Consider the following 14,720-nt stretch of genomic DNA (forward strand, 5'->3'; position numbering starts at 1 on the left):
TATTTCAGGGTCGGGATGGAAAAGGTTCCATCTTTGTGTTCTCCACCGGTAATGGTGGAACGTACGGTGACAGCTGTGCCTACAATGGCTACATCAACACCAACAACACCATCGGCATCGGTGGGCTGCTGCAGGATGGTTCCATCCCCAGTTTTGCTGAGGCCTGCACCAGTGTGTTTGCTGTGACGTATAGTAGAGACTACACAGGAGACACGGCCAATTTGGTAAGCTCTAATATTGCTCGCTACATGTACTAGTATTGGAACATACACTTACTCGCTACAACGAGCTAGCTCAGCCCCATTTTTATTTAAATGTTTCTTTCCAATTCGTCCTGAACTTTATTTCTTTTTATATATGGACATTTCTGGATCTTGCATTAGATTTAGGAACGGCAACAGAAAACTGACGCCAATCTTTGTTCATAATCTGCACAATATCCACATGACCACTTCAGAATCTTAACCCCTCAATATTCTGAACACATAAATTTGACACAGCCGATGGAAGTGCCAAGGTTTAGTGATATTTTTCGTGTCAAGTAAACCTATGCATAACTATTTCATAAACACAGGCCGTTAAAAGGCAAGGTCTGGTTTCTACTCTCCCGATTTGTTTCGACACTAACATTATATGTACAATTTGTATCCCAGGTTGTTCCCTACAGATCATCAGGCTGCCGGACATCCGTCTCTGGAACGTCTCCTGCTGCGGCAATGGCAGCTGGTGTCTTCTCACTCGTGCTTAGTGCTAAGTAAATAACATCTGTTTTGAAACTAAACGTATACAATTGAATGTCATTGAATACTCTAACATTTATTTTTACATTCACTGTCTTTTCAATCCTGATGTCTGAATAAGATTTCGAATGTTCCAGTGACGGACTGTCAGTACGAGATGTTCAACATCTGGTCACCAGAACCTCCAAGAACTCTGGGATCTGTGGGCAGACCTGGAAGGAAAACTCGGCTGGATTCAGAGGTCAGTTGAGTTTACTACATTGCTTGCACCTAGGCGCTACTAACGGTTGAGGCTAATCTACCGATCAGATGGTTGATCAAACCGCATGTCGAATACGTCATTTGTTCGCTTTGGAAATCATTTTTGTGTATACATGTCTCCAATGAACATGAGTTCGATGCTACTGTTTCAATGGTTACATATTAATGAAAAAAAATGGTCTACATTTTTCCAAACCAGTGAGTGACTACTGTGGATTTGGTCTGCTCGATGCTGGAGAATTGACAGCAATGGCTGCCAACTGGAAGTCTGTACCTGACCAAGTCAGCTGCACTGAGGAAGGGGGAAGTCTACGGTAAAGATATAATTCCTTTTTATTTTTAAGAAACCTGTGAAAAAAATACATTAAACTTTGTCTTCTTCCATTGTGGTACATCGCATAATAGCACGCATCAGAAAAAGACAGACTTCTCCCCATTAAACTTTTTGCTAGGAGGCGGAAGAGTCTCATAAACTATGATAAAGTCTGGAGTAGCCACAGCTTCATCGCGGACTATGATGTTACACTTTCGGAACAGCTCGAATAAGGCACTTCTTCTTAAGAAACATATTGAATCTTTAATATTAATGGCAAGATCTAATATCCAAAAGGCATGAAGAAACTTGCATCTAACCAATACTGGAGGAAAATGTTTGTGACTAATCCAAATTTATTTAATGGTTACAAAAAGTTAAGTTTCTTTATCATACCTTTCATCACCTTTCATTCATGCTAATATCCCGAATTCCTTGTTTTCCTCTCCAGTGTAAACATTCCCCAAAGTGGTGAAGTCCACACAAGCATCACTGTCCAGAGCAGTTGTGTGGTCAACTACTTGGAGCACGTCTTACTGACCGTCAGAATCACCTTCCCCCACCGCGGCCACCTGCAGGTCAGACTGACCTCCCCGGGGGGAACCATTTCCGACATCGTTCCTGGAAGAGCCACGGACATGGAGCCAGACCTGGAGTGGACGTTCATGACACTGCACCACTGGGGGGAGAGTGCTGTAGGACCCTGGCGACTCTCCATACAGAACACACATCCTCATCTCAGTAGTACAGGTAGGTACAGTACATCCATGCAGAACACACATCCTCATTTCAGTAGTACAGGTAGGTACAGTACATCCATGCAGAACACACGTCCTCATCTCAGTAGTATAGGTAGGTACAACTCTCCATACAGAACACACATCCTCAACTCAGTAGTACAGGTAGGTACAATTCTCCATACAGAACACACATCCTCATCTCAGTAGTATAGGTAGGTACAACTCTCCATACAGAACACACATCCTCAACTCAGTAGTACAGGTAGGTACTGAGCACATGGCGACTCTCCATCACACAACCTCCACTCAGTAGTACTGAGTACCTAGCAACTATCCCTACAGAACACACAACCTCCACTCAGTAGTACATGTAGGTACTGAGTACCTAACAACTATCCCTACAGAACACACATCCTGAACTTAATAGTAGTACATGTAGGTACTGAGTACCTAGCAACTATCCCTACAGAACACACAACCTCCACTCAGTAGTACATGTAGGTACTGAGTACCTAACAACTATCCCTACAGAACACACATCCTGAACTTAATAGTAGTACATGTAGGTACTGAGTACCTAGCAACTATCCCTACAGAACACACAACCTCCACTCAGTAGTACATGTAGGTACTGAGTACCTAACAACTATCCCTACAGAACACACATCCTGAACTTAATAGTAGTACATGTAGGTACTGAGTACCTAGCAACTATCCCTACAGAACTCACAACCTCCACTCAGTAGTACATGTAGGTACTGAGTACCTAACAACTATCCCTACAGAACTCACAACCTCCACTCAGTAGTACATGTAGGTACTGAGTACCTAACAACTATCCCTACAGAACTCACAACCTCCACTCAGTAGTACATGTAGGTACTGAGTACCTAGCAACTATCCCTACAGAACTCACAACCTCCACTCAGTAGTACATGTAGGTACTGAGTACCTAACAACTATCCCTACAGAACTCACAACCTCCACTCAGTAGTACATGTAGGTACTGAGTACCTAGCAACTATCCCTACAGAACACACATCCTGAACTTGATATTGCTGGTCAGCATTGTAATGTTTTCAAAATATCGCATCTTGTTTTTCGACCTTCATTTGTTAATTTTGAATAAACTTTATCTGCGTAATCCTTGCTTATCCAGACTTTTCGATAAAAGATTTTTTCTGTCCTTCATTAAAGTTTGTACTTACCGAATGAGTTCGAGAAAAATGTAAATACTTGAGTAGTTTTGACTTATTATATATAAGCAGTTACAGTGTATATACATGTATGCGTTATCTTTTCATGGATGCATGTTTCGCCCATGCACACACGAGAGCACACGAACCTGATTGTTTTTTTTTTGTCGGTTTGTCAAAATCGCTAACGTTAGTGCCAAATCCAAATAGTCTAAACCTTGCGTTTCAGGAATTCTAGAATCCTGGACTCTTGTCTTGTTAGGAACTACAACACACCCTACCGACTCCAGCAGTGGGACAAGCAGCACGCCAGGCATGAACACAAGTGAGAGAAACAGTAATTAACATTCTTTACGTTATAGCTCTCATTCATCGAACTATTCAGGACGTAAACTACATTCCATTCCACCCTTTTGGGTCTGGATTATTGCATGCGCTGTTGCTACAGTGACTACAGAAAATGCTGTTCTGTCCTGCAAGAAATGAAGCATTGGGGATAGTTGTGTACGTTTCAAATGTGAACACCGTCGGGATCGCCTACTTCTAGTTCACATTTTTAAGCAATTTTCAAGATACCACAGGAGCAAATATGGTTTCATACCAGCACTTTCGATTATATTATAGGAAAACTTTTCTGTACTTTGCGTGTGGATTCGAAAGCCAGAGGGCTAGCAATATAATATATTGGGCACCCTTGTTACCTCGTAACGACATTATCATCATCTGCTTATTATTATAATAATTTCTACATTTTATGCATGAGATTTTCAAATCTTATCTTTTCGTTTTCAGCACCAGCAAGGATTAAAACCGTTCCTCCAACGTCTTCAGCATCACCAGTTGTCTCTACTCCGAAAAAGAACGCAATACCAGCGACGACAAGACATGGTGCATCTAGACAGTCGTCATCTTCGACAACAAGAGCACGGCCCTCCGTGGAACAAATCTCCACACGGCGACCTGTTACGACCTCCACAAAGACACTTAGGAGCACAGTGTTAATAAGAAGCGCATTGTCTAGCCTCAAAACCTCGACAGTAAAACTTTCTACCACAGATCCAATGCGACGCATAGAACAGCCAATTACAGTAGGTCAAACTGGGACAGTACCCCATCAGAGATACACAGCAACGACTAGAAGTGCTACCAAGCCTGCCAAGGTCCGGTTTGGTCATGTACTCCCTGGTTTAGATACTGCAGCATCTGCGGTTATCATAATTTTTGCGTGTATTATTGTGATTGTTGCAATGATATTTACCGTGAGACAGTGTCACAAGTACCAGAATAACTCTTTTCGTGTCCAAAACGGAAACCATCCTGCGTTACAAAGTACCCGATCACCACAGGTTACTACGTTACACTCGCATAGGCACAAACAAAGGCGGGACAGGACTAGATTGCAGGTCACTGCCCTTTAGTGACGGCATGCCTCTTTTACTAGTAGTTGCAAACATGATATGTGCAGACGTCTTATCTGGATATCTTACTATGAAAAATATTTTATGTTTGAACCCATGATCATGAAAGGACGGTGTTTCTTGTATGTAAACATGCACACCTGTTCTGAGCACACCTGTTCTGTGCATGCCTGTTCTGTGCCCACCTGTTCGGTGCACACCTGTTCTGTGCCCACCTGTTCCGTGCCCACCTGTTCGGTGCACATGTACACATGTTCGATGCAAACATGTTCTGTGCACACTTGTGTTGTGTATTCCTATAGAACGTCTGCAATGTAGCAGGCCCGGGCACTGAACGTCTGTTTTGGTGTGGGCAGTTACCCGCAAAAATCCAGATAATTACCTAGGCCCGAAGCGCTCGGCACCTCGCCTGCACTTACACACATTAACGAACTGGGGCCGGGGTTTTCAAAATACTAGTAAAATGTGTTGTTTGTTCAAGAACAAATTTGCGTGTTGTGTGAACACATCAACGTATAGCAGCTCAATAACAAAATTAAAATCTTTTCAAAACTCGCTCAGGTTCTTCGGTAAAGGCCTGAGATGTTTATTCATATTCGCCGTAAATGTTTACAGGAGATCTTATAATTAGTAAGCAGTAACGTCTGTCGGAGTGTGGTTGGCAATTGATTGTTAAACTGTTGGGAAATGTTTGGCATAAAATATAACGTTAAGCGTAGTCTAAAACTGCTGCCGGTCTATCGCCGACCTTGTTTGGCTACTGTTTGGGGGTTATGTTTAATGTTTGGCAATGATTGGGACAGCATTCCCCATGCACACTGCAGCAGCGGCACCTAGCTGTCGCATGAAGTATAACAAGATAGTGTATCCCTTAGGTAGGTAGCAGACACAGAACCATCAGCAGCTGATTATTAACCATTCGTGTATAAAAAAAGGAATGAATAAGAAGATTCAAAGAGTCACTTTATTTATGTCTTGTACTGAGCGTTGTATACATGACATTTTCGAACCGTTCATATTGTTTACACACACCACACACACACACACACATACACAAACACACACTCTCACACGCAGTCGTGCAAGCGTACACTGAACAGAATACTCAGTCTGTCAGTAGCAACTTTGGTGGAACGGTTAACACTACCTAAACGATACATCTCGTATTCCGAGTCCCCATCTCCAGTATGCCACCTCAACCCATCCTCCTTACCACAATATCCACCGTGCAAGTCAACCGATCCCTTGAGACGTTTTACAAAGCTACAAAACATCCCTTCTGCTTGTGTGCCCAGTTCTGAGACTCGTACCCCGCGTAAGTCAATTTTGGAAAGCGATGGCGACGCAAGAAACCCAGATACCAACAGTTGCAGATTATCCAAGGTTATATCGTTATTTGCGAGATGTAATTCTCGGAGTTGTACCAGGTGAACCATGCGGTTGGAGATGACCTCTGCGCCGGTGGAAGTGATGCCGCAGTCCCACAGAAAGAGGTCCTGGAGGCTTCTGAGTTTCGGGAAGACCTCGGTCAGAGCTCTAGCGCCGAGGTCACCGATCTTGTTCTTGCCGAGGTCTAGCTGTTTTAAACATGGTAGGTAGTGTACCTGCGCGGCGATGGCAATTACACCTAATGTGGAAGATTTAAAAAAATGTTTGGTATAAAGTTCAGAATTCAAAAGAAAAAGAAGGAATCTTAGAAGGAGGAATTCAAGATCATTCAACTTTGACAATAACGGGACGCATTTCTGAGCCATACAAGTAAATAAAAACAGTATACAAATGTAAATCAACTAACATCATTCATGCAATAACTATCCCTGAATACTTTTCAAATCAATGGTAGTGCTGTAAAATAAAACTGTCTTCGATCGGCTCCAGGTGTCCACAAAAATAAACCAGGGCGTTAAAACTATCCCTGGATAATTGTCTGCCACGTTCCATCTACGGCCACTGATCTACCGCTCATTTGAATAATTTTGTAACGCCTCTATAATTTCCAGAACGCGACGTCATAGAAGTGGCGCGTTCCTTACCGAAGAAATTACGAGAGATTGTTATAGTGCAGTCAAATATTTAGTAACGCACAACTCTTTCTGTTGGAAACTGCTTTATTGTGAGTCATGCTACTTTCAGAGTAGAAACGTTCAGGTTTGAAACGAATTAAATGAATTAAACAGTGAGTGGTGCACTTACCTTTGTGAGTCATCCCTGTATGGTCCAACTTCAGAACTTCTATGTTACAAATATGTACAAACTGCCCAGCCAACTCTGTCACCCCCCTGTCACCGACATGGTTGGCTCCGAGACTGAGAACGCGTAAGTACTGCAGAAATCTGCGTAATAATTCGAAGGAGATAAACAACAACAAAAAAGACTTGATTATTTAACACATTTATCTAATCCTGAATAGTATTTAAGACAGAAAACGTGATAGTTGGAAAAGTTGTGATAACTCTTGTTTTTTAGCTGTTATTTCAATTATTGTCTATATACTTGTGAAATAATGTGATAGAGGGGTGCTATGATTAAATCACATTTTTTTTCTAGTAGACACACATTTAGACCAATTTTGTCAACCTTTTACTAGTAAAATAATGGGATAAAGTGGGAATATTACATTATTTCACTAATAGATAACCTCTTATTAGATAAAACAACAACCCAGATAGAATACTACGACCAATTTTGTACTACTAATTTTACAAACATAACAAAAGCTGTGGATTCCACATCATTAGATATAGAAGGCAAGTTTGCATTTCTCCTACCGCAAGTCCTTTGAAAACGCCACGGCACCGTCACTGGAGATGTTATTGATGTACAATATCAGTACTCTCAGTCGAGAGATGTAACAGAAACTGCTGGCCAGCGCGGCTGCCCCGTCGTCACCTATCCCGTTTCTTCCCAGATCCAGTTCCGTCACATGTCGCAAGGAGCGCGCATGTGCTGCAAGCGTAGCTATCCCTACGTCAGACAACCTGTTGCAGTTCAACTTGAGGGAGAAGTTTTCAAGAGACGCCTGCCGACGACAGAGTTGTAGTCCTGTATTCACACTGACGACGCTATCAGCTACTTCAAAGTTATAAATGTGTCGAATATGCGAAATCATTTTGGATAAGCCATCGTCGCCGATCTTATTTTCAGTCAAATCCAGTTCTTCCAAACTTGTGAGAAATGCCAAGTTTCGCGCCAGATGTAAAGCGCCCTCTGACGAAAAGCCACTGCAGGACAGCACCAAAGTCTTCAGGTGTTCCATGTACGGAAACAGCTGGCATAAAGCTTTGATCTCACAATCTGTTAAACGTTCGTCGTCCATGTTTAATATGTGATGCTCTGGGTCTACGTCTTCATCCGACGTTTGGGTGCCATATTGGACGTCGCAATCGGAAATCACGTCACCGATACCAGGAAGTGACGCAAGAGATGTGGCCAAAAACTCGTAGAAATCCTTTCTGTCGATTTCTAAAGAAAACATGTATTCCGGGCCAAAGTCTACACAGTATCTCACAAATGACGTGATGGTAGGAGGTGGTTGGCAGATGTGTCGGATTTCACACAGTGGTCCCCAGAAGACTCTGTTTTGGAGCAGACACCTAACGACTGGGTTGGTACTGCATTGGTGGATGACGTGTCTTGCGTCATCGGCATCACTGTCTGTCAAGTATGTCAAGGACAAAAAAATGATTTAGCTGTCATACACGTGGCTGTCATATCCTACTCTCGATTAAAAGCAGAGGTTGATGGAGAAAAACGTGACCTTTTTCTCATATGCCGTCTTTATCTGTCAGCTTCTCATCAAATCAAATTGTTGATAGTCTATGCTTAACAACAACGTTGTCTGATTTACAAAGATGACATGAATGTTTTGATTCTAAGGCCAGTGGTAGCTGTGGACTACAATGTTTTTTTTATATATAGGACGTTGACTCGGTTCCGTTTCATAAACGGTCGCTTCCCTTTGCAATTGCAACTGTCGTCGCGATTTCAGGAAATTTTTTCCAAGTCGTGATATTTTGTGGTATTGTTAAAGCATGTTAACGTTGATTCGGGACATGGCATTAGGTTTTTTTGACTTGGATTAAAAATGTGGCCCAAACCAAGTGATTCCTTTCTTATCGATATCTTTTTTTCCAACTGTTAAATGTTGCTCTATACACGTTTTGCTTCTTGTTGCCCCCTAAATAAAAAAAAATAGTTAAGAAAACGCTTAGATATAGCCCATAGACCTGTCAGTGACATGGCAACAACCATTTCAATAATTGGCGACGAACGTTTCAAATGGCAACGACGATTGTAAATGGCGACGACCGTTTAATTTTCCATTCAAAAATGCGCAATGTCTGTACTTGTGGAGGTCGACGAACTTACCAGAAAAGTAGGCGATGGCAAATTCTTCCCATGTTTGGCTATCTTCCTCCATTTTCCTTTCTGTAAGTGACAAAGAGCGATATTTTGTTTAGGAACTGTACTTTGCAACGAAACGGGTAATTGAAGGCAAATTATCTTCATCATTAGCCACACTCGTTTAAGGATTTGGGCACACAGGAAGTTTGACGACCATTTCGTTAAATAAATCAAGACAGACAGAATAGTGAATTTGACCGGGCAATGACACCACTAAATGGCCCTGTACGGGGCCCACCATAATGGCAGGTAACGTTACCAGAGTACAAGGTTGGCGAAATTTCAGTAACCGCTTGGAAGTTTGTAAAGAAAATTGGCAGAAGTTTACTACTTCTCTTTACTAGTTTCGTTGTATGAACGAAAGAAAATTCAAGGTCAAGTTCGTTCAAGGTAGCAGAGCACACTATTTAGAAATTGCCATAGGCCGAAAACTGTAGTCTCTACCAGACTGACCACGTCGGTGGATAGTATTATAGAGAGACCAGAGGAGATGACCGACCGCTCAGCCCGCGGGAGGCGAGGGGAAACGTGAACCGAATCATGGACTTCCCTGGCCAATTTCCCGATCTTTTTTTTTTTTTGCCGAATTCTACGATCTTCTTAATCCCGTAGTAGGGCCTGGTGGAGGCTACGAAATCTCTGTTCTGTGTTCTGTTAGTACCAAATTCCGCTCACTATTGCCTGAACAGAAGCAAAGTGTTACGCGCGGATGTCATCTGCTTTTTTTTTTTACTTTTCTAGGTCCCTTCCTAGGATCCTATAGTATAGCACAGCTGATAATCACATACCCTCATAACACATCGCTACATACACTTGTAGCGTGTACTTGTCTAGATTAACCAATAGCAACGGTATATATATGTGTGTGTAGTTGTATTAATGCTCATATGCAAGCTTTGACCGGAAACCACAAGAATACAATGGACCACCCCACTGAAAGTTTGTAGCCAACCCCCCTTCGCAATAAACCTTCAGTCAATTTTACCGGATTTTACTGGATTTACCATTTAAAGTTACCAGACTTAATCTAATGTTGACTTGGAAATCCAGTCAATGAAGGGCCTTTTTTTTTAAAGCAATTCTGATCTCCAATATATGGCTCACCTTTCCTTTCCCTGCCCCGTGACACTAAGAATTACATGTGGACGTGTTGTATACCTGATCCTTCCCACAATGCAAAGTTTTAAATAATTAAATGTGATTGACCTGTGACCCTAGAGGCCGCAACATACGCGCGTAGTAGCGAAGATTTTCATCAGGATTTCCAGGAGGATTTCAGCCTTTATATCATCGCTGTGACAGTGACAAGGTATTTTTATCCTCATTCAAACGACTACAGTTCAAGTCTACCACTTTTCTAGAAATTCCATGGGTTAGGAAACCTAAAGATCGAAGAAAAACGAGCACAAATAATGAGACATAGTCCCCAGGTGGGAAAATTTCATGCCATGAAAGATGATAAAAATCTCCGAAAACAGCCGATATATAAGATTAATTATAAACACTGACAGTAAATTTGTGCACTTAACATGTTTATAAAACGTTGTACTTTTCGTAGAGGACTGTATGAATTTGTGACGCGGTATTTAAGGGCGAAAATACGCTAGTTTCCCTACTCTACTGTAATTTTGACGTCCCGTTTGTTGATGCTCAGTCCTGAGTTGGCACGCGTGATTGATTCTTCAGGCGGATTGCCATTTCCATTTTTCATATATTCTGTTTGTCCCGAAGATCCACAAAACTAATATAGTAACCAATGTAACCCAATAAGTCCGCTCAAATGGGGAAATCGGTGAAAAATGTGTCCTGATTTGTAATTGACGGTAGCTCAAGATAGTTTCTGTCGCTATCGATTTCACACAATTTACCGTACTTTAAATCGCGTAAACGTTCAAGTAATGACAACTTCATGATCATTATGATAATGTGTACATCAAAATCCTATCAGTAGACAATGTGACATATGTGAATGTATTTTGAGGCTTCAATTTGAGGTCCGACTTTGTATGTCACGTTGCTGTTTTTTTGTTTTTCGACCGCCCCCCTCCCCACTGATATACATGTGTGTGCTGTGTGTGCTATACAGAAACCACATTGGTTTAGACGCCCTCCCACTATAAACATTGTTTTCGTGGCTCATGGATCTTTTAAGTGTTATGAGCAGTGTTATATGCATACACAATTCCAAGCGTCTTCATGTACTTACTTAAAACATATATGTATTAAATTATAAAGTTAATAATCGTAGAATATTAGAAAGTAAATCGTAATTAATGTGTAACAACAACGCCATGCATATTTTAAGACATAAGGTAAAGTTAAAGTCACTATTGCTCTGTAACAGGTGTATAGGGTTTAAGTGCAAATACCCATGTCCTATACATATTTTGCAGACACTACAGCAAGGAAATGCTATAGTAAACAGTCTGGTGTTTTTTTTTCTCACAAAGTACACTCTATTTTGGAATGGTAATATTAACACTCAAAATACTTTTTTGGGTCAGGCTGCAACCTGAGGGTTGCCCCAACAGCATGTCAAGTTGCCCCTCCAGTTCCCTAATTTTAACATTATCAATTCTTAGCTAAGATTTAGTAAAAAAAATTGATTTGTTGTATTTGCACTTGATTGTATCTATGCGCTAAGAATGGATCATGTACTTCATTTGTACTAGTGCTACATGTAGTAAGGTTTCTTAAGTTTGAAACAATGATGGCTGTGCATTTATTATTGCACTCTGGTTTATCTGTAAACTTTAAATTTATTATACCGTGAAATGAAACAAGTTTTCATTACACACAGATGGCTCCTCCTGTGGACATTGGAAACACGTGCACACAGGCAAAGGTAATTATAATAATTCTGCTCTTTTGCAATGTTACTGAAATTACTACTGAGTACTTGCTCTCTGTAGCCTGGAGGGGCTGAATTGCAAGGGTCTGGAAATAAAGTGTATTGGCAGAGCCTGTACACTGTGAACACCTAGACCACAGTACGACTGTCGCAGGTGTAGCCACATGAATGTAGGGTTTGAGCCACTTACACTTTGAAGGACCCCTACTTTTATCAATAAGTGTGGTGGGTTCTTTTACATGCTTGAGGTGTGGCTCTCGTCAAACATGGGACCTCCCTTTTACATACAGTACTATATCCGAGGGACGTCTCTAACCAACTAGGTATTCGTTTTTACCTAGTGAGTGAAGTGAAGAAAGTCATTAAGTGCCTTTCCCAAGGGTAATATATTAGTTGCATATCAACAGATTTGAACCCAGGACCTGTAGGTTATGGGCCAAACACCCTGCCATTACACATCACTACCAACTTTAGTAATTTTTACAATTTAGTAATGTTCTATATCACATAGACTTAAGCTACCAAAAATTAAACCACAAAACGTATGTTAAAAGGTTTTATCATATTACATAACAATTAGGTGAGCATGAGCATGTACACTCACTCAATGATTATGAGTAATCTATATTATAAGTAACTGCTAGCTATAGTGTAAGTGAAAAACTTTGTGTGAAAAATTAGATTGTTTATCCTACTTTGATCTGTTTGTTTCAGATGTTGGATGAGACCCATGCCTCATCACCTGATGAAATGATAAAAGGTGTCATGTCAGAGGTATGTACTTAGTACATATGAACTGGTATTGTATTACATATTACAGTATACATTGTACATGGATATTGATATAAAAACCTGTCCAACTGACCATCTCTACATAGAGAAGACCTTGACAATATGAACACTTTTTCATGGTCCCATATAATAGATAATTGTTCCAACCCTTTAATACATTATAGGCCACACCAATTTTATTTGTTGCTTCTCTGATTCACCTGTCCATTTTTTTTTTCATCTTCAAAAAAAGAAAAAAATCCCGATAAAAAATAATACACACTTTGCTATCACAAACCTGGAAATATTACCATTCAGAGCCACATACACATAATTTCTGTGTAAAACCAATGCTGTTTATTCAGAACATTAGGAAGGGATTCCTTGTATAAAATGTGCCATTAAACTCCTCAGGTTTTTTTGTGTGTGTGTGTTATAAGAGCAACCGTATATTTTTACCCCAGAACTTTTGAAAAAATGTATTTACATATTTTTTTTTACCTGTCAGCCCAATGTTTTTCTGAAATTAAGTAGGTAGGTAGCACCATGGTTAAGAAATCGATCAGGTTTCATACTTCAATTTCATACGTGAATGAAATTCATCCGCATATAAGCAACAAATAAATCTGGTGTGGCCTTATGCTTATCTATAGAGGTAGAAATCTAGAAAATGTTTTAATGAGATTTTTAAAGTTGGTCAACTCAAACCCCAAACCTGCTGCTGCCATTTCTTAAGACTAATATGTAGTCAACACTTATCCTAAATCCTTTGATACATCATCATCATCAACACTCACTGACTCCTTTTATGCCTTTCTTCTTACAGGCTGAAATCTATGAAGGGGCTCTGCAATCTTTGGCCAAGCTCAGCGTAGCAAGGGAACAAAAATGTAATCAGGTAAGGGTACAAATATCATTGCTTTGGGGCAATGTTTCAGGTGGCACCCATTTTCACTTTAGATGAAACCTGTTAAAAAGATTTTTCCTGCAATGTTGTCAGAAAGAGAAAACACTTGTGAGTAATTGAGCCAATTGTAAAGAAAATTCTAGTACTACAGTGCATATTGCAACTTTGCTTATACAGCACATCAGAGGTCAATCTAGGTCAGGGAATCACTTTACATTGAAGGCATATAGTAATACCTGGAAATAAGGCCGAAGCCAAAACACAATTTGCACCAAAAACAATTCACTTCCTATGCTTTCCAGCCATGTTAGTAATTACTAATAGTCATTTCGCATATAATGAGAAATGTTAAGTCAAATCCATTTACAAATACATGTAGACCCTCGAAACCCTTTCGTCACTTTTTTGTCGCACACTGCCACGAACCCAATCACAGAACTGGAGTGTGCACTGATAAAGGAGCAACTTCCATGAAAAATGAAGGTGCAACAGATGTGATGATAATGGTATAATCTGTGACATTCCATAGCAGACTCTGATATTTATGATATCAACAATTAACTGTTAGTGCAATTACGGTCATGTGACAAGAGTTCATAGGGAAGAAGCAACTTTTGGTTAAGAAAGGGGGCAGCAATAGTCCCAAAAGCCTCATATCTCATCAAGAACTAGGCTTAGGGACCAAACACTTAAATTCAATATTATACTTTTCACTCATTTGATATGATCATGATACATTGTATAACATGTATGGACAACTTTAACATATATTGAACTTTTCAACAAGTCTGACTTGTCTGACATATCAATTGCACTTCTTATACTTCAAAGAAAGTCAAAGATGCGGTTAAGCGACTGAAGGACAAAATCTCAGAAACAGAAGCTGAAGAGAAAAAGGTTAGCACATTTATTTGTCAAACTGAAAATGATTCTTATAAAAACTGCAGCCCTTCATGTTATATGGCCAATGTTGCCATTTGTTTTTTGTTTGGCTGAAAAGAATCCTTGAACATTCTCAAATTGACTGTTGCTAAGTGACATACATTGTGTGTATTACCAACCTGCTGAGTACTAGACTTTTTATATTTCCAGCTATGGAATGTCACAGTTAAGGCAGCA

At 40.4% G+C, this 14,720-nt stretch overlaps 2 protein-coding genes and 1 long non-coding RNA gene across 8 annotated transcripts in view; 2 read left to right on the forward strand and 1 right to left on the reverse strand.

The window, feature by feature from the left end:
• LOC118413409 (furin-1-like) overlaps positions 1-842 on the forward strand; it is a 34,773-nt gene extending 33,931 nt beyond the window's left edge. For 2 of the 6 annotated variants that reach the window (XM_035816778.1, XM_035816777.1), the window contains exons 9-10: positions 9-224; positions 654-842. In XM_035816778.1, coding sequence (XP_035672671.1) covers positions 9-224; positions 654-758 — 321 coding nt within the window. In that variant the 3' untranslated portion in view covers positions 759-842. The remainder of the gene's footprint in view (positions 1-8; positions 225-653) is intronic. The other 4 variants (XM_035816776.1, XM_035816773.1, XM_035816774.1 and 1 more) reach the window with 4 other exon arrangements.
• Positions 843-7,417: 6,575 nt separating this feature from the next.
• Positions 7,418-9,095, reverse strand: LOC118413414 (nucleotide-binding oligomerization domain-containing protein 2-like). The gene is made up of 2 exons (XM_035816783.1): positions 9,037-9,095; positions 7,418-8,322 (listed from the first exon to the last, which is right to left on the reverse strand). The coding sequence occupies exons 1-2, from the start codon at positions 9,086-9,088 to the stop codon at positions 7,433-7,435; spliced, it is 942 nt and encodes a 313-aa protein (XP_035672676.1). The 5' UTR covers positions 9,089-9,095; the 3' UTR covers positions 7,418-7,432.
• A 1,178-nt stretch (positions 9,096-10,273) lies between these two features.
• On the forward strand, positions 10,274-12,695 carry LOC118413423. The gene is made up of 3 exons (XR_004830868.1): positions 10,274-10,381; positions 11,873-11,917; positions 12,638-12,695. It is a non-coding gene; the product is annotated as an uncharacterized LOC118413423 (long non-coding RNA).
• The last annotated feature ends 2,025 nt before the right edge of the window (positions 12,696-14,720 follow it).

This window comes from Branchiostoma floridae, chromosome 4 (assembly GCF_000003815.2).
Source record: "Branchiostoma floridae strain S238N-H82 chromosome 4, Bfl_VNyyK, whole genome shotgun sequence".
NCBI lineage: Eukaryota > Metazoa > Chordata > Leptocardii > Amphioxiformes > Branchiostomatidae > Branchiostoma > Branchiostoma floridae.

Coding starts and splice junctions, on each gene's coding strand:
- LOC118413414 (XM_035816783.1), bottom strand. CDS start 9,088: ATGGAGGAAGATAGCCAAACATGGGAAGAATTTGCCATCGCCTACTTT. Junction 8,323..9,036: donor TGCCATCGCCTACTTTTCTG/GTAAGTTCGTCG, acceptor CATACTTGACAG/ACAGTGATGCCGATGACGCA.